This window comes from Calliopsis andreniformis, unplaced genomic scaffold (assembly GCF_051401765.1).
Source record: "Calliopsis andreniformis isolate RMS-2024a unplaced genomic scaffold, iyCalAndr_principal scaffold0022, whole genome shotgun sequence".
In the NCBI taxonomy this organism is placed as follows: Eukaryota; Metazoa; Arthropoda; class Insecta; order Hymenoptera; family Andrenidae; genus Calliopsis; species Calliopsis andreniformis.
The window spans coordinates 7151248-7170257 of record NW_027480432.1 but is presented as its reverse complement, the minus strand read 5'-3'; the positions used below and the strand labels follow the sequence as shown (position 1 = coordinate 7170257).

General features: G+C 34.4%; 2 protein-coding genes across 2 annotated transcripts; one reads left to right on the top strand and one right to left on the bottom strand.

The window, feature by feature from the left end:
* The first annotated feature begins 3027 nt into the window (after positions 1-3027).
* Positions 3028-4998, top strand: LOC143186673 (uncharacterized). The gene is made up of 3 exons (XM_076390380.1): positions 3028-3297; positions 3898-4218; positions 4728-4998. The coding sequence occupies exons 1-3, from the start codon at positions 3028-3030 to the stop codon at positions 4926-4928; spliced, it is 792 nt and encodes a 263-aa protein (XP_076246495.1). The 3' UTR covers positions 4929-4998.
* Positions 4991-11854, bottom strand: LOC143186954 (uncharacterized). The gene is made up of 5 exons (XM_076390845.1): positions 11675-11854; positions 7766-8053; positions 7308-7425; positions 6451-6580; positions 4991-5934 (listed from the first exon to the last, which is right to left on the bottom strand). Exons 1-5 carry the CDS (start codon positions 11760-11762, stop codon positions 5746-5748), a joined length of 813 nt encoding a protein of 270 aa, XP_076246960.1. The 5' UTR covers positions 11763-11854; the 3' UTR covers positions 4991-5745.
* Between the last annotated feature and the right edge of the window lie 7156 nt (positions 11855-19010).

Below are 19010 nucleotides of genomic sequence, written 5' to 3'. Positions count from 1 at the left end.
TAGAAGTTATTTTTAGAGATTGTTTGAAAATAGAAAGAATAGAAAACAATGAATTCGAATTATTGCATCTAAAATTATAGACGTAGAAAATTTGATTAATAAATATTGATCTATGTAAAAGTTGAAACTATTATTGCCAATGGGCTTAGGAAAAATGATTAGTGATTTATCTAGGGATAGTTAGATTAATCAAAAAATGGTGACAGTAGAAAAGATTCATTCTTTGTAATAAAAAATAATTTATTCTGTAATAATACTACATATTTCCAAGCTTCTATACTTGGATCTGTAATTATTTTAAGTAATTATATTCCAAGTAAAAAATTAAAAAATATTGAATTTATCACTTATTTTGTAATGTAAATCGATACAACTCTAAATAAGTGGTAAATTCAACTTTTGTAGAGTTCTTACTTAGATCAGTTTCATAATTACTACTAGTATTATTTAATAGTACTAAAAATTGCACAAAAAGTGAACATTTAATTTTAATGAGGCTGTCATGTTTTTGGGATTCCCTGTAGCTTTTTAATTAAACCTTCTACTTGCTTGTTTAGTTACAATGTTGCGGCAGCCTTCTAATACGATGTTAGAAACTTTACGTAATGCAATTTCCTTCATCCGATGGATAGCTTACCACGCAGTTCTAATTACGTGTTTGCACTTTGAACGTTGCATTCAAGAATGCATTCAAGCATGCTTTCATGTTACAAATGAAGAAGACTTAACATTTTATTTTGAAGAACAGAATTCAACCCTTAGCTGTTTATAACAAATTTAACGTCCCCTCTGAATAACTAAATGTATTTTAATATTTATTTCACATATATGTGAAAAATATACTGAACCTTTTCAAGATTTTTTACGTATAGCTGTTACTAAATATTTATTTGTAAATTATAATATTATAGCATGATAAGGAAGGGATGAAGATTTGAGTAATTTTAGTAAAATTTATTAAACACTTTTCTCATGGAAACTTATATTTTTAATTATAAGTAACTATATCTAATATCAATTTTGAGTGACAACATAATGATAAAGTAAGTAAATCATTCTTCAAAAATAGAACAGAATATGTAAAGAAAAATTGATTATCTTAAGCCTTTCTATTTAAGAAGTTATAATCAGAGACACAAAAAAGACTAAATTAAGATTAGCAAATGACTCAATTATCATAATTATTTAACTTTCATTGAAATTCTGAAAATGCACATTTTCTACCTAATTAACAAATTTCTCATTTAATGAACAGATTTATCATTCATGGGAACGTCACATTTGTCAGCACTGTCACCAAATATTTTAATCACAGTACGATTAAGAGAAGTCGTACCATCGTGTCGCATGACAAAAGCCAGAACGATGATTAAGAGATCGATTATTGCAGTCTGCAGGGGTGGATAGTTGCAGCGAGGGTTTTAATGAATTTCAATGAGCTTTCACGACCCCTCGTTCACACAGGGGCTTAGCCAAACGTTAAACGTGAACGGGGGAATTTAAAATTGCTCGAACCTCTGTGTACTCGCTGTGATCACACTGTGGCAGGGTGCATTTCAGAGTAGTCATTCTTTGTTTCTCGCGTCGAAAGGGCAACGTGCCGTCCTGCGCGTTTTACGAGTTCATTCGCGCGCCCCCTTTTTAACGCGGGAACAATGTTACACGCCTCTGCCTTCCAAATTGTGCTGCAATGGAGATCCGATAACGAATGCGCAATTTGTGAATTCTTGGCAACGATGAACTTTCATTACTTTTATCTCTTTTTATGTACGTTTTCAGCCCTTCAGCGACCTCTGAAAGAGGTACTTTGAATGAACTCATTTTTTTGGGAGGTGATTTTTATTTGGAGTCAGTCTGTCAGGTAGACCTCCTCAAAGAGAGAGTTTTTAGAAAAATGGGTTTGATAGAAAGAATATTTCTCTAAAGACTAAGTTTAGAGGAAAGAGCAGAGACTAGAAAGAGGTGAAAGAAAAATTCTTTTGGAAAAACTACATACATATTTCTCCTCTTAATCTATATTATTGTCATTATTAATGACTAGATATTATAATATAAGTTGGTACAAGTAGACTAAACCTAATTACCTATTATTGTGTAATAGTCAAGGTGTACTTAGTTAATAACACTTAGCTTGGATCCTAATCTCTTCTCTTATTCTCTTTTCGTCAGTTTTACTCCTTTCTCCTAATCTCTGATCCTTCTTCAGTCACTCACAAATCATTTTATACAAAAGAGTACAGACTACAGTTCTGTACCTGAGAGCCCAGTCTCTTTTTGTCATTTTTAATTTCTTAACATAGTATTATACTATTTTCTTTCATTTATAACATAACTTATACCTGTTATTCTAATAAAATGAAGATAAAGCAGTAAGATCCTGTAAGAAGCTCAATTTTTAAAAAAATAGACTCAAGTTAGTCTAGCTATCAGGTGCAGAACTTTTCCTCCTAAAGCCACAAGGTTCAGTGGCAACAAGTAATTTTCTTTAAGGTCAACTGATGTGCTATTTCCAGTAATTTTTCTCTCTTCTTTTCCTCTAATCAAGTAACCAAAGATTCACGAACACAAAACCTCTGTTCTCCAAAGAATACAAGCCTACCATTTCAAAGAAAGACTGCACCTCGGGAACAAAGCCATTCACAGTATTTGAAAAAACTTGCTGAACTCCATCTCATTAAAAAAGGTGCAAAAAATTGCCGACACTTCCATGCACTCACGTTAATTGCCCATAATATCAAAATGCTCGATAATGGCTCAGATCGTACCTTAGATAGCTCTTGAGGAAGCAATTAAGATCACCGATTCGTATCCGTTCTCCGAGAGCGGTCTTTCGCACGTCCTATCCCCCTTTTTTTCGTGTCTTGCCTACGGAGGCCATTGTAATTTTCTTACACGTAGACGGCAATCATTGTCATTACTGTACCATACACATCCTGTCTCAATGCTTATCCCTTCCTCGAAACGACTCCTTTGTACAACGGCCGAAGTTCCTCGCGAAAAAAAAATACAGTGCCAGTTTAGCGAACAATGGAGAGACAGACGAGAATTGTTCTCATTGCCCTTTGGGTGACACTGGCGTCCGAAAATTTCGCCTTGTCCTCTGGTGTTTCATCGCAGATCAGCCTTAACCAGCGACGAGACGAAGCGAGTCGTGACGTTTCACAGATCGTCGTGAATTTGAACGAAGTCGATGGCCAAACTGGTGAGACTTCTAAAGAGATCGTTTTTAGGTCAGGTGACGATGATGGATTTGTTAAATCTAATAATATGAAGAAGAGAGTGGCTTATTTCGTACAAGTGAGTAGATTCATTGTATGTGTTATGGTTTTTGAGAAGTGTATTATGAACCGAGCGATAATAAAATGAAGAAGTATTTAGTAGGTAAAGAAAATTTGTAAAGGCTCTTAAAAGTTCAATATTTTGATCTCATTTCCATTACAATTAATGAGTACTTCAAGGATATTCCTTGTTTTTCTTTTATATCGCAAATAAAAACTTTTCTTTGCTTCAATATATTACCGTGACAACAAAATTAAATCTGTTAAAAATAGTGATCACAAAAAGAAGCTTACAGGTTTGGTTAAGAAATTTTATTTTATATTAAGAAAAAATAGTTAAAGTATACTCGGAGTAAAATATAAAAACTTTTATTTTCAAATGTTTTATATGAGAATTTTGTAAATACTTAAAAATTCAGTACTGACCAAGTAAAATGTACATAACTTAGCAGAAACTATGATTAATTAAATAGAAATGATTAGTAAAAGATACAATTATTTCATATATAATTCTAGTATCAATACATAAAAAATATTTCTAAAAAAGATTGAGAATATAATATTAAAATTGAAGAAATAGTGAGAAGTCATTAACCTTGTAACCTTTACCATTTTTTAGGACACCACAGGGAAAGAATCGAATACGTGTGGCGATATAAAAATCGTTCTAAACAGAAATGACACGAAACCTGGCGTCGCCATCTGCGAAAATGGCGCTTGTGAGGTTTCCGTGTCGTCCCACCGAGATGAAGATGGCAATATCGTGACTGATGTACACCTAAAAATAACAAGAAAAGTGGAGGACGATCCTAAGATAAATGATATTCCAGTTGTCGATGGAGTTCGTGGCTTAGAAGATACTTATGATCAACCTAGCAATTTTCAACCTGTGAATCCTCTACGCTCACCGACATATTTTCGTAATAACAATATTCCACAGGTAAATGTTAACACTTCAACTAGAATGTGCATGTCATTAGTTTTGCTTTATATTCTAAGTACAACTTGTATGTATTTAATTTGGAATATTATTTTTTAAATTTTAATTGAGCAACAGAAATTCTTTAGACTTTAGAAACTAGTGTTTTTAACTTTCTCTTTACTATCAACCCCTAATACAGTTTTTATTATCATTTTATTGTCAATCGAAAACAGTACACTACAAGGATTAAAATTTTTCTCTCAATGTAAAAAATTCAATAGCTACTATTAAATTATATTTAGCTTTTAGTTTCATTGACAGAACTGTGCACCACTTTCCACTTCTTGACAGCTTTATAAGTTAATAATATTTCATAGAAACGTTAAAAATACTGAAAAAGCTCAAATTCCACTGCCTAAACATAACTTCCTCGTTCCTATTTATATCACAGCAAAAGTTCCTCGATACCTTTGGTGTTGTAAAATTCATACTGCATCCATTGCAAGGTATAACACAAAACATTTCAGATTCAAACTCGTTACCAAGGCGGAGAGCCTTGGTACCAGGGTCGAAGGACCTATCAAAGCCCCCAGGGTTTCTGGCGTTATCATCGCCCTGGAGAACCTGTAGGCAGGTTCCCAGGCCATAGTGGATGGTCACTTAGGAGACCAGTTGTTGACGATAAAATTGATCCACCACTCAGCAAATCTGAAGGGAACAGCAAATAAGCAATGATTTTCAATCACTTTTCTGCCTTGTTGTGAATATTACCATGAAGTCGAATAAAATAGACGTTATATTAAATAGTGTTGTATTTGACGTTCTCTCTTTACAAAAAGGAGTTCCGAGCGAGAGAAGTGTATGCAAAAAGTTGCACACGCATCCTGAAATTTAAACGCCCGTGAACAATACAGTCATCTCGTCTTAAATAAATTAGCAGATAGTTAAATAACGATTATTAGGTGGCAAATGGGAGGGGAGAAGTACTTGGGAATTAATTTCACTGGTACGACTGCCAAATGTGAATTTATAATAACAGAATAGAACTTCGATTAAGTGGACCTGCGTCATCTAAATTGCCTAGTATTTAGAAGACAGAGTTTCCATTATACAGGTAATAAAAGTACAGTTCTATAAAATAATTATAAAGCTAAGTTTACAAATACAGTTTAAAAAACTGAACATCAGGAATACAATTCAACTTAGAACTTGAATTTTTGATTAATCGAAGCCCTGTTGTATTGCCTCCTCTCAAAAATGGCTAAAGGTCCCTTTACATCGACCAGCCAACGTAAAGACAGTCCTACTTGAGTCATGCTTTGAAGTACACTTAAATAGATTGAGTATCTTTATGGCATCATGTCAGTATATTTGATAAGTAAACGGTTAAAAATATCGTTCATAACCCTGAGTTACAGAGTACCTTGTTTTATAAGGGATACAAAAAAAGAGACAAAACAGGGTGCAGTGATCTGCACCAGGCAGAGGTTCCAGTTAAGCGGTCATTGACAGTGCGTATCTGATCGACGATAGATGTAGCACGTTTTAATCCTGGATCGTTCGGAAAGTAATTTTTCCATTGTCGTTGACTCCAGTGGTTGAAACCTTGTGAGAGATTGGCTTGCCATCTGGGCCTACCACTGTTCTAGAACTAGAGCCAGCAAACACGCCATAAGAGTTTCCAGACGGAGGGGGAATGTCTTCGCCGAATCTGGAAGCAATTCCTGGCGCAGCCTGAAAGATTTGCAATGAAGTGTATTAAAACAGATAGGTACATAAATAGACTTGCATAGAGTTCTCCAGGAATATCTAGAGGCACAGGAATCAGTGACGAGTTAGTAAGGGGCACTTTTCTAAGGTCAGCTTATAAATATAAGTACTGGCAGTATGGTGTGGTTCCAAAGTTAATAACAGTGTAAAGCACAAAACTTGATTTTTTTAAAATACTATCAAGATTCAGTGAAAATATAGCAACGAACATGTAACGAAGGAATAGTTTACTGCTCAGCTATAGAGAACAGCAGTATCTACTAAAAATATTTTAATTCTGTTTTGCACTAAAGCAAGACATAAGATGTTCAAAATGATCCAAAGATGCATAAAACTTAATTTCACATTTTTCTATAGTTACTGCCTCTTTCCATATTTGAGCAGTATAGGAATATTTGTTTCTATTGTGGAATCAGGGATAGACTGTATCTTATGATCTGTTTATCAAAGAAAACAGTGTGGAATACATTGAAAACTTACTGGACTGATTGCACCAGCTTGATAGCCACCACCTGGTCCTAAATTAATGCTGGAGACTGCGCTGCTTCCTCCTGGAGCGCCAGAGCCTGAGTATCCATCAGTTCCTATGCGATTAGCCGTGTCAAAGAGTCTGTTAACAAATCCATATCATTCTTCATAGTTTTTTCCATAAAAATATTTTCATAAAGCAAACCTTAGAAAATAATTACATGTAAAAATGGAAAAGAAATGATCCTCGAGTATTTACGATATTCTTTCGTCCCTATTGTCTCTTAAAAAAAGGAATACGCCTTAGCAAATAGTTTTTTTCTATACAGTTAAAAAGTCTGTAGTTCCTCACTAATGTAAACACGTCGCTGTTGAACCTAAGTAAAAATTATTCTCCTTGGGATAAGTTTTCTCAGAAGTGTCAAGGTTGTGGACGATACTTTAAATCAACGTAGCCTACGGATGAAGCCTTTCGCGTGACTTTGTAGCCTTTTACTTGAGATTTCATACTTGTGTACGTGTGTGTAACGTGTATGAGTAGCATAGCGACAGGAAGCAGTCTGGGGAAACCCCGTAGTCAAGAGTTTACTTGATTGGGAGTATTCGGACATTCTAATAGTTCGAAATTGAAGAGGAAAGATACTTCCTTGAGTTGCCTGATCGAAAGGAATACATTATACAGTTATTCAAATGAATTAGTAATATGAATTTTTCAAAATATACAATTTGGAATCCCATTATGTGATTCTGGATAAATCACATTTCTCACAAAATGAGTAAAGAATACTAAAAGACCTGGGGACCTTTTTTAACCATTCAAATAGACTTTTTTTCATTAAAAATATGTTCCCTGAACTTTTGAAACTTACGCTTGTTGCTGTTGCTGGAACTGATTCTGTAACTGTCTGAAGTTCTCTTCAAATTGCTTCTGAAGACTGTCCAGATTGTAACCAGGAAAAGCAAATGAGTTCGGCTCGAAAAGCGTGTCTGTAAAAAAGAAAAGCCATGTTAAAAACTTGAAACTAACAAAAACATATACAAGGACTTTCGAAAAGAATGTTTTTCTAAATTCTTCAAATTTCCTACCATCTTCTAAATAATTGAATCTAAACAGCTTAAAAATTGAAAATTCTGTACTTCGTGTTAACTGTAACACGTTCATCAAGATTACAATTTCCCTTCCAAGCAATCAACCTAACTCCATCGAATCCAATTAATTTTCCTAATCGTGTATGGTCAGAGAGCATGCATTATCCATCTAACAGTCTTCCATTACCCATCAATGGAATTCTCAAGAGCTCGAGTATGCCCTCCCATTGAATATTACCTCCTCCAGCGTTACTAAATCCTCCAGGGTTATTAAATCCTCCAGGGCTACTAAATCCTCCAGCGTTACCAAATCCTCCACCATATCCCCAACCGAAACCCGTGTTCGGCGCATAATCCCTGTTGGGTACGTTGCTGGTGTCAACGAATGCCCCACGATCAGCAACCGACCCCTTGTCAGAACCAGCCCCAGCGAAGGCTCCAGCCGATGAACTAGCGAAAGCACCAGCCGACGCAGCTCCTACCCCAGCGCCATCGCTGGTTCCTGTCCACGTATTGCTATTTGGACCTGGGATAGAGTTGAACAGGGGATCACTGTAGGGATTATAAGACCCAAAAATAGGAACGAAGCTGGGCATGAAGGGAAACGAGGGCGCAGGGAAGTTCTGTGCTCCAGGTCCCCTAGGACTTGCTGCAAGCGGTGCTCCTTGTGCATTAGGCTTGGAGGATGACACAGCCACTGGTTCGTTGTCAGATTCCTGTGGTTCATCTTCACTACCACCGAATCGTACGCCTATTTCAGGTGCTGAGGACGTTGTTGGTGGTTCTGGCTTGGTAGATTTTCCAGAGTCTGAAGGCTTTCGAGTTGTAGACGCAGGTGTGGTGGTTGTCGTAGGTGTCGTGGCAGCAGTGGTGGGCTTAGGTGTCGTGGCAGAAGCAGTTGGCCTAGGTGTCCTGCGGGAAGGAGGGGTCCTAGGTGTCGTCACAGCAGCGATGGGCCTAGGTGCCCTGCGAGGAGTGGTCCTGGGGGCTCCAGTGGTCGAGGCAGAGGGTCTAGAGGTCGTGGTGGTTGGCTTGGGCAGCGTAGGCCTGGCTCTAGGCTTGGGCGCAGGCTTTGGCTTTGGTTTTGTCGTAGATCCGGTTGTTGGACTCGGCTTAGGTGCTGTTGAACTTGAATCAGGCGTGGAACTGGTTGTAGGACTTGAGTTGGATGCAGGCCTGGCGGGACCTGGCTTATTTGTAGATGTCATTGGGGGACTTGTGCTGCGTGCAGAGGCAGTGGTAGGGTCTGTAGGTGTAGCGGTGCTTTTAGCAGTGCTTTCAGTGCTGGAAGATTCCCGTTTCGCCCTGGGCACTCCGACGAGTTCCACGACATGTGATTTACCATTTTCTTCCAATCCGTCTTCGCCGATGAAAAGAAACAGAATACCATTTTTTTTCGTTTTGTTAATTGTTTCCAGGTAAATCGTGGCGCAATGCTTTTGTGGGTCTTACTTTCGGTGTTACTGTCAGCATGCGTTTTAAGGTTCACTTTGAAGTGTTACTTCACCAAGTACAATCACGTGTAGGTTGTTAATATTATACATACACTGGTACGTTTTGGGTTTCGTTTTTCAACATTTTCTCCAGCTTCTACATTTTGCGTTATTTCTTAGAGGAATGTAGAGACAGACGATCGATTGACAACACACATGCAGGGAAATTTTCAAGCTGACGAAATAGTTGGTACAACACGTTTAAAGATCGATAGTAATAATTTCAAAGACCAACAATGATTTGTTTTAAGTAGATATAGGTTTTCCTGTGTGATCTATAGATCAAACTTGCGTAGTACAGACACAGATGAAAGGTTCATTAACATATATAGAAATTTAATATGTACGATATTAAAGAATTAGTTTCATAGTTTCTTCTAAGAAGCAGTTAATTCTCCTTCAAGTAATTAAAAAAACTTTTTTAATTACTCTTTTAAGATCTTGGCGTTAACATTGTGTATCCAATATGACAATTCAATATCATTAAAGAAATCTTCTTTCCCGATAACAGAAAACAGAAATCTACCATAATTCTTCCTCGAATTTGCCAAGTGACTCACTTAATAGCTTCACAAAAACTTCACAACACTTTTCCTGCGATTTTGCAGACTAATGACATAAGTTGGAAGATGGTAGCAGATTACCAGAGAGTCGATAATGCGTTTTAAAAACCATCAGGGTCTCTTCTAGACGAAGTCATCGATTATATGTTGTTTTTCGAAGACTTATGATTAATGCATATTCAACTAGCATTTTTTCATTTGTCACTAAAAGCATCATAACAAAGTTTCGTGTTGCAAAGATGATTGGAGAACTGCGAGGCTTTGATGCGATCAGAAAGAAAGAAAAACAAAGGAAGCTGAATGAAAGTGTGTATCTTAGCAAGGGTCAAGGTGAAAAACGAAATAAGGTCACGGTTCGCGAACGACGTGGCAAGTTATCTTCGTTCTGCGACATTGCATACGTAACGTTTACATGCAAAGAGGAATGCACTACACGACAATATTACACGCTGAAAAATATCGATTATCGATGTTGTTGCATAAGGTTGCACTCAGGAACTTCTGATGATATTTTTCACTGATGAAAACAAATTGTGAATAATTCTTCACAGATTTTTAAATGGCATTTGGTTATTTGAAAATTTTCATTAAAGTTGCAGTCCTGATTTTTAGGATCATATGTTTGTCTATTGAAAAAAGTGAATTGGAGAGAATTCGTTTTAATTATCAAATATTATTTCGTCTATGGAAATTGCTTTTTTTATAAATTATATACTTTGCTACATTTATTCGTTGTGAGTTCATTTATATTATTTTTACTTTTTTTAATGAAACCTATACAAATTGATATATGGCTTAATTTTAGACGCGTTTTCTACACTTTATAAGCTCACTGGCGATAACGAGTTGCGAGATTATAGCGAATAGAGACTGTACATTTTTTCATTCTTTGTGTTAATGACGTTTTAGGTTTAATTTAGAATGATTACGTGTTAAAAAAATTTTCATAGAATGGAGACCTAATAACTAAATGAATTAATTATAAACTACACGAAAGATTCTTTTCAAAAATATAAATAATTAAAACAAAACATAGAGTTTAATTAATAAGTATATTAATTCTAATCTATTCCTCATATAATCAAGTACAGACGATTAATATGTTAGTATGTTCTGCAATAAAAAATTTAAAAAAATAAAGAAACTGATATAGAAGAATTAATGAATCCAAGTATCAAAATAGTTTTTTAATTGGATTTTTACACACTGTCTCTATAGATATATCTACTGCAAACATATCCCCAATGTAACTAAATAATAAAATGCTAATAAATTCAAGTTATTTTTTAACTCTCTTAATCGATTATCGAACCTGACAGAGTTCGTTTCCTCAAATAAAAGATTCCCACTTCGACTCTACGATTCCAGCTCCTTTTACCAAAGAATAGTCAGCCATAAATAAAAATCCAGACTCGCGCCTCAGCCTCGTAATACCAAGAATTCCCCAAGAACGACTTTACATATCTCCCAGGAACATAAAAGCGATTTCGTCAATGGGTACAACCTCGACGAAAATCTATTAGCACTTCACAGCTCAGCATAGTAGACGCATCTACCAGTTTCGCAATTTTCCTGAAATCTCTGTATCCAGTAAGTCCGGTTTAAATTGCACGACGAACCTTACGTAACTTATTGTTGGATACAATTTTTATCATCCTTGGCTTACGCAACGAAGGACGATTTCTTTCGAAATAATATTCGATAGTTAACACGACGCCGCTGGAACGATGGAACAATGTCTCCATGTGCGCATCTGAGCTGCAGGTGTCCACGAAGCCGTGAAACGTGTTATTAAAAGCCAGTGCAATCGCAAAGGATGATAAGTTCCGAGAATAAAGTGCCAGATTGGACCAGCTCGCGTCGTGATTTTATTTAAACTCTGCTTTGGACATTGAAATAAGTTGACATCAGGTCTGTTAGGTACGAGAGAGTAATTAGAGATTAATGTGGAATATTGCCATTTTTGTGAGCAAGAAAATCAGGCCGTGACATGTATGTTAATTAGCAGAAGTACGAAAGTGTTTTGGAGCTACGTTTATTAATTCGAATTATTTGTAAGCGTGGTGGCCTCTGTTTTCGGTGGTTACTCACTTCTGCGCAGCCTGAAAGGCGAGCGGAGGTCCGCCGAGGATCCTGCTATGGTAATTAACACGAGCAAGGTTAAGATCCTGATATCCATGATGGTAGGAAACAAGTCAATGCTCGGGAGGAGAAATAGTTCTTATCACTACCGAACGCACGATTCCGATTGATCTTGACGTTGTCGCTGTTTGTGAGAGAATGACTGACTTCATTGCCGGTTCCGTCATCTTATATAGCATTCGCTGGAACCGGCTTCCTTGCCTCCACTCTTTTTAAAACTGTGCACATGCAAGAAATCGAACATTACAGGCTGAAAATTCATAATTGGGGGAAGAGGTGTTCTTTGTTGCAAAATTGGTAAGCTGGGTTGGTGGGCAGATTTTAAGGGAATTTAAGAGATTTTGTGTTCAGGTGTGAAGTTTCAAGTTTTCAAGAATTAGAAGCTAGGATTTAAGTTTTCAATTTTTCAAATTTTTGAACTCTTATTTTTTAAATATTCAAGGTTCAAGATTACAAGTTTTCACGTTTTTTCAGCTTTCAAATTTTTAGACCCTTATTTTTTAAATATTCAACGTTCAAGATTACAAGTTTTCACGTTTTTTTCAGCTTTAAAATTTTTAAACTCTTATTTTTTAAATATTCAAGGTTCAATATTACAAGTTTTCACGTTTTTCCAGCTTTCAAATTTTTAAACTCTTATTTTTTAAATATTCAAGGTTCAAGATTACAAGTTTTCACGTTTTTTCCAGCTTTCAAATTTTTAAACTCTTATTTTTTAAATACTCAGGATCAAGATTGCGAGTTTTCAAGTTTTTAAATTTTCAGAAATTTTTTAATCATACGTAATTATACCTGAAATATAGAGTTATACGTGTGAATAAGAAATTTTTCTTCTTTTTTAATTACATAATTAGAGAAAAAAGGAACCTGAACATAATATTATATAATAAACCAAAAAGGACTTTTTGTAAATATACATGGAAATAAAGTACCTATAATGTCACTATAGTGTTAATTGTATCATAATATTTAAAGTTTTCGACTATTTCATTCGTAGTTTCATCCTAATAGTATAGTTAACTGGTTTTTCCTGTTCAATTAAGAAATGTATAGTGCGTTCAAAGGAACATCAATTACAAGAATCTACTCTGACATTATCTCTTTTTTGTATTACAAAGTAACACTCTAGTATTATCTATTCTTTATAATACAAACATTAAATAACTTAACAGTTATCTAGATTCTATCTCAACTATTTTACTTCAATAAAAGCGTAATATCTACTAAAGTTGTTCACAAAGAAACATTGACAAACACAAAATACATTGTCATTTAAGATGTTTCTATATTTCCAAACTTTTCTAACCATTTGCATAATAATGTCACATGCATAGTATTTTACTTTGATTAATTACTTCAAAATGATCGATAGTAATTTTATTACAACAAATGCATTGTGAATTGCAAACCAAAATCTACTTTTCCTGTTTCTCACCGTTTCCTACGAAACGAACTACGCTGGCAATCATTCCTGATAACCCCGTGATGATGACAAGAAAAAAGGGAAACTAAGTTTTAATAATTCGTTTCGATGAATGGAAAACACGTGAAATCATGAGACAACTAATCAAACATCGAGTAAAATATTGTATTTAATATCAACGAGACGAAACATGACGAGTCGAATCATTCGTTCAGAGACCCCATTCGAATCCGGAAAAGGTACAAATCATTATCTACGTCAACGTTAAATGCCACTCGAAGTTAATCACACCATTAACTATCGTGTAGCCAAATCATAGAGTTAGGTCATCGAATTTTTTTTGGTGGTAGATGAATGATCAAAACATTCGTATTTCTCTTAAAGGAACTTGCTTGAAGAATGTCCAAGTGTGCTTACTATATTATCAGACTAAAGTACTATTGTTAAGGAATTGGGAAGCTACAAATGATGACACTTAAGTAATTACTTGAACACATAATTGAGGTGTCATTAGAAGCACACTGTTGTCATAGTTAAATTTTCTCTTTGCATATGACACATTCCCAAGAAATGTCATAATTGTGTTGTCACTTAGGATCAGGTTCAACTTTTTTGTCATATCGTACAATGATATAGTTGTGTCACTAATATTTTATTTTAAGGAAAGAAAGGATTCTTTCGTTTCCTTCTGGGAGCCTAATAACGGTACACTGTCAATGTCAGGGTAACTGGCAAATAAAAATTTCATCGCTACCTTTAATAGCTCTAAAGACAAGACCTCGTAATGCCTCAGCTGAGAACCTGTTTAAAAATAGTGGAAGTTTGATCGAAAGATCGATAAAGCTCATTAGATAGCAGTTTAGAAACAAATCGCTCATTTCCTGCAACAGTGATAAGACTAAAAAATCATGATTTTTCAAAAACCGAGACAATAGCGCTACTCACTGCAAAAATTCTTAAATGCAATTTAAAATGCATCACATTATATTATAGTATTATACTTATATAGACACCAAAGTTTAAGAACTGATTCATTTATTAACAATTGTGAATTTTGGAGTTTATTAGTAATTCAAAGTTATTAGTTCCTAGAATTTTAGGATTGGTTTGATATTTCACAATTATTTAATGAGTGGAAAACAATTTTGAAAAGTACATTTATTGATATGTCAATAATTGATGATTAAATATAACTGTCTCCATTTTTTTACTGATAAAGTAATCTTGAATAGCAATAGTACTTAAAGGATGACCTAATATCAAACTTGGGTGTGCATAATGTTGATAGAACATTATCTACAGGAAATTTCAATACTCATTTTTTTTTAATTTAAATCTAGTAGTTTGAACTTTTTTTGCACATAATTTCTTACTCATTTTCCTTTTTTTTAATTTGAAAGAAAAAGTGTCCTTTTTTAAATTATTTTGGATGATTTTTCATCGTCTCTAAAAAGAGATACCAAACACCACTTAACTCTTCCACTTATTTCAGTCTTCGATTTGGATTAGTCGCCTCTGAATCTTCTTTGCATTATAATATCCACTGAAGATGTTTACTCAATTCGTAGGAGGATTTTAAAAAACATTAGGGCAAAGATATTCAAATACCGAGGATGAATCTTCGAGGATGAATCGAAATAAATTATTCAAATGGTTCATGATATAAATCAGCTTTTCATTCGTCGTCTATGTCTATAGTGAGAATCTACGTTTCACATTACTCACAAGTTATAATCGATGCATCGATTCATAATTGTTCTTGCATCCTGTTGTACCTGGCAATCGATTAAGGGTAATCATCTTTTTTCTCGAAAATAACGAAATTTTACATAAAGCTACTTAAACAGAACCACCTGTGCTCTGAACGACTTGGTGAATGTATTAATTAGAATAATTCTGTGGTCGATTGATTATTGGGTAGCAAGTAGCAAATTGGCACCTTCTAGTGCTGCGTTCGCAGAATTTCTGATGTAGATTCCTCGTGAATAATAATAAACACTATGAAATATTGTTGCATAAGATTTCGTAAAAGTTCTTAGACAGTGGCCTCTTAGTCAGAGTGGAAAATTGTGTTGGAGGTGGGTTTTGATAATAGATAATGATCTTTTAATGAATTTATTTCCTGAAATTATTCTCCCTTAGTTTGTCATAGAATTGTCATTTAGTTTGCAAAGAACTTTGTAACTAGCTTGTTCAATTATAGTCATAAAACAAATGCATACATTACCAGACTTAAGCTATACTTAGACTGAGGCAACAACAAGCAACATTTTGACCCTTCTTATTTAAAACATAAGAAAAACATAGAGCACTCCTGGAGTGTAGGTTTTAGAGATAAAGAAAGCGAAAAGTTTTTTAACAATGCAGACATGGCTTGAGATCTTTGATGAGGCAATGTCTCCACTGACGCCTACTAACCTGCAGCAAACATTCTACCAATCAACAAATTGCCATGCTTCAGGTGCTTTTTCTGTAATATCTTAAATGGTAATATCCTAAATCACCAGTTTTAAAAAATGATTCTATGTGCTGAGATAAGACAGAAATGAGAAAAGACGAAATTTGAGGCTTCCTTTTTGAGTTATTAATTGAGAGTGAAGTGTGTCTGACTGAGGACTCATTCTACTGACTTCGCTGCGCTTGACCTGGCTAGTGCGTTGTTGGCAGTAGAATAAGTCCCAAGCCAGACAAAAATGATATGTAGCTCTGAAATTAAGGAACAAAAGAATTTCTCTGAATTTTACTGTCAAAGCATGGGAATAATGCTTCACGTTTTATACTTACAGTAATTTAAATATTTTTGTTTTATAGAGTTAACCAATTTGGCAAATAAGTGCTTCATATGTCAAACATTAAATATTACTCAATTTTCATGGACACTTCTTCATAGAGAATTCTTTTAACATATTTGAATATTAAACTAAAATTTTCTCAATATTAAAAGAATATCATCTACATCTCTCACGTTCTAAGAGCTCCAATAATCTCATAAAGAGACTACAGATTTTCATGCATTTATAGAAATTTAAAGAATAGAGTACAAATTATGCTACTTGAAAGTTAAAACAAACTTTTACTAAGTTTCCATTTCTATAACTGTGTTCACGAAAATAGTGATAAAATATTAATATTATTCCATTCATCAGCCTCACCAAGGCGCATTGCAAAAAAGCTGCACTCCTCGAATTTTCCGTAAAAGTCGTATCAAACAATTTTCACCAACTCGAAGCAGAATCTAAACGATTTACGTAAATCCTTAATCAGATTGCTGCTCGATGGATTTGTTGTCAGTGAACGGTCGAATGACGCCGTCGGGGAATACCCAATCGCGAAAGTTGATTACCTTCTGCGCATCAATCTGCGTGGAGGTTTTAGACAGTCGCTCGTTCCGTTTCGCAGACGTTTCTATTGTTTCTGAAGGCAAGGTGTATCTGCCTCTCGAGTTCAATGTCGAGCCGCGTCATCCACCTTTAGTTTGCCCAGCCGAATTACGAAATGACACCTACGCGTGCTCATTGTTCCACGTTGATTATGTAACCATTGTCATTACTCGTTGCTTTCGCGCGGAAGTATTTTTTTTTTTATTTTGGACCTTAATTTCGTTCTGATTTTTGGAGGCTGCGTTAATGACCTTAATGACCGCTAAAATTATTCCGTAGCGAAGATCGTTGAATGAGCGACCCTGCTACTGGTCATGGATCAGATAAATCTGTGAGAATTTTGTTTACATTGTCGACGAGGCGACTAAGGTCGACTTGTGAGCATAATTGAGTGTTTTCATTTTGCTGATTATGGGAAATTAAAAATTGAATTTATTTATTAATATGTATTTATGTATTATATGTTATATGTATTAATATATTAATATGTATTAACTCTGTGGAAATTTTAGAGCTTCTTGGAGCTTTAAAAAAATACTTGCACACAAGTTTTAGGATACAATACAGACATATATCTCACATGTACTTTAAAAGCTATACAACTCAAGTAATTACAGATTTTTTAATTACAGATTATAGGTATAAATCGGTTTGGTAAATACATCTCTATTCATTATAAAAAGCTTAGTAGTTAGTGATTAAAATTATAGAACTTATTCAGAAAACTGTTCAAGTTATTACAAATTATAATATATATTAGAATTAAATAAAATTACAAATTATTTATATAATAATAAGAAAATCATTTAATGCAAATAATACATAAATATATTTTAGACTAATAATTCAAGTAAGATAAATTTCATTAGGTAAAACTACTCTTTATGTCAATATTATGTGAACTGCGTGAATTTTATATCATGTGAATTGAAAATCTGCATTTTAGTATTTCACATTCCAATACAATTGTATATCATGGCGTCATTATTCATTATACACATTGATGATATTAAAAGAGCTCAAGAAAGAGGAATACAGTTTCAGAGAGATAAGAAATAGAAAGTTTCGATGGCTTACAATTAGTGCTCCCTTAATGAGTTTCACGTCATTGGTGTCACATTGTCCCAAGCTTACCTATATAAAGGGGTAGTTGGAAAATAGAAATTTCAGTAAGGGTTCAGCTCTTGTCAGTACAGCAACGAATTGAGGACGAAATTTGAGAACAACCATGTTGAAAGAACTCGTTTACGCGTCTATGGTCTTCTTTATTTCCCAGTGCGAGGGTGTCAGAGGTAAACCTGTCATACTTTTATACATTCGTACTTGTGCTTTCAGTGAACAGAAATTTATTATCAATTTAATTATTACTCAATCTGTGGCCAATAGAGACCTTCATGATTTTTGTCTGGCAATTTTTTCAAAAATATTACTGTCCTCGTGAAGTGTCAAGTGTACTCTAAGCTATTCGTTGCACGTGAAGAATTACATCATGGAATTCCGAAAATGCATCTGGTAAAATCAGTAACAGTGAAGTGATTCATTGATACTAGTCGAGTAAAACCCAAGAAATTCATTTACATTGTTTAGTTGACAAATGTGAAATCGATTATCCTATGATTGATCGGATATTCTTATGATTAAGTACTACAGAATGTTTAATGGCTTGACAGTTCGTGGATGTGCAGTGACGCACGTAATTTTCAGGCGCCATTGTATATGTGTATGTTGTCTTCGATCCACGATCCATGTGATTCACGAAATAATAGATCACTAGATAATAATTTTCTGTAATATTTCAATTCTAACTTTTCATTTGGATAGTACCTTAAAATAAGCTGAATTTTATGAAATATTTACTAAACAAAAATTACAACACGCATTAACAGTTATTTTCAAACAACATATAATATAATATTAATTGTTATATATAAATCAAGAACAGTACATGGCTCAGAAGATAAATAATTATATCTTAGACAGTTAACTAAGTAAAATAAGAATCATTGAAGAAATACAAAAATTCATAACTATACGTATTTCAGATAATGAACAAGTAGGTAATATTAAAATTCATCGGAACAAGAGAATGTTAGACTCACTTTTTAAAGATAATCCGCGTGCCCATCCTCCTTGGTACTTTTGGCCACCAATTCCTACGATTTGGTTAAATAATTTACCCAAAAGCGATGATTGCACTTTAATCAGTTTGAAGAAGAAAATCGTGGCATTAGAAAAGTCTCACAAAGAGATGATTGAATTACTGAAACAACTCACAGCAGGTAACTACTGAAGAATTTTGTCTAGGTAATAAGTGTAGGCATCTTTTAGTTGACAACTGGTGTCAGTCCATACTTAAAAAAAAAGAATAAATTTATTGCAAAAACAGAGCAATAAAGATAAAATCAAAGGTAAAAAAATATAATTTTTTCTCCATTTTTGTATAATAATAATTGATGCAATTCAGACTATATTTAGTGTAACT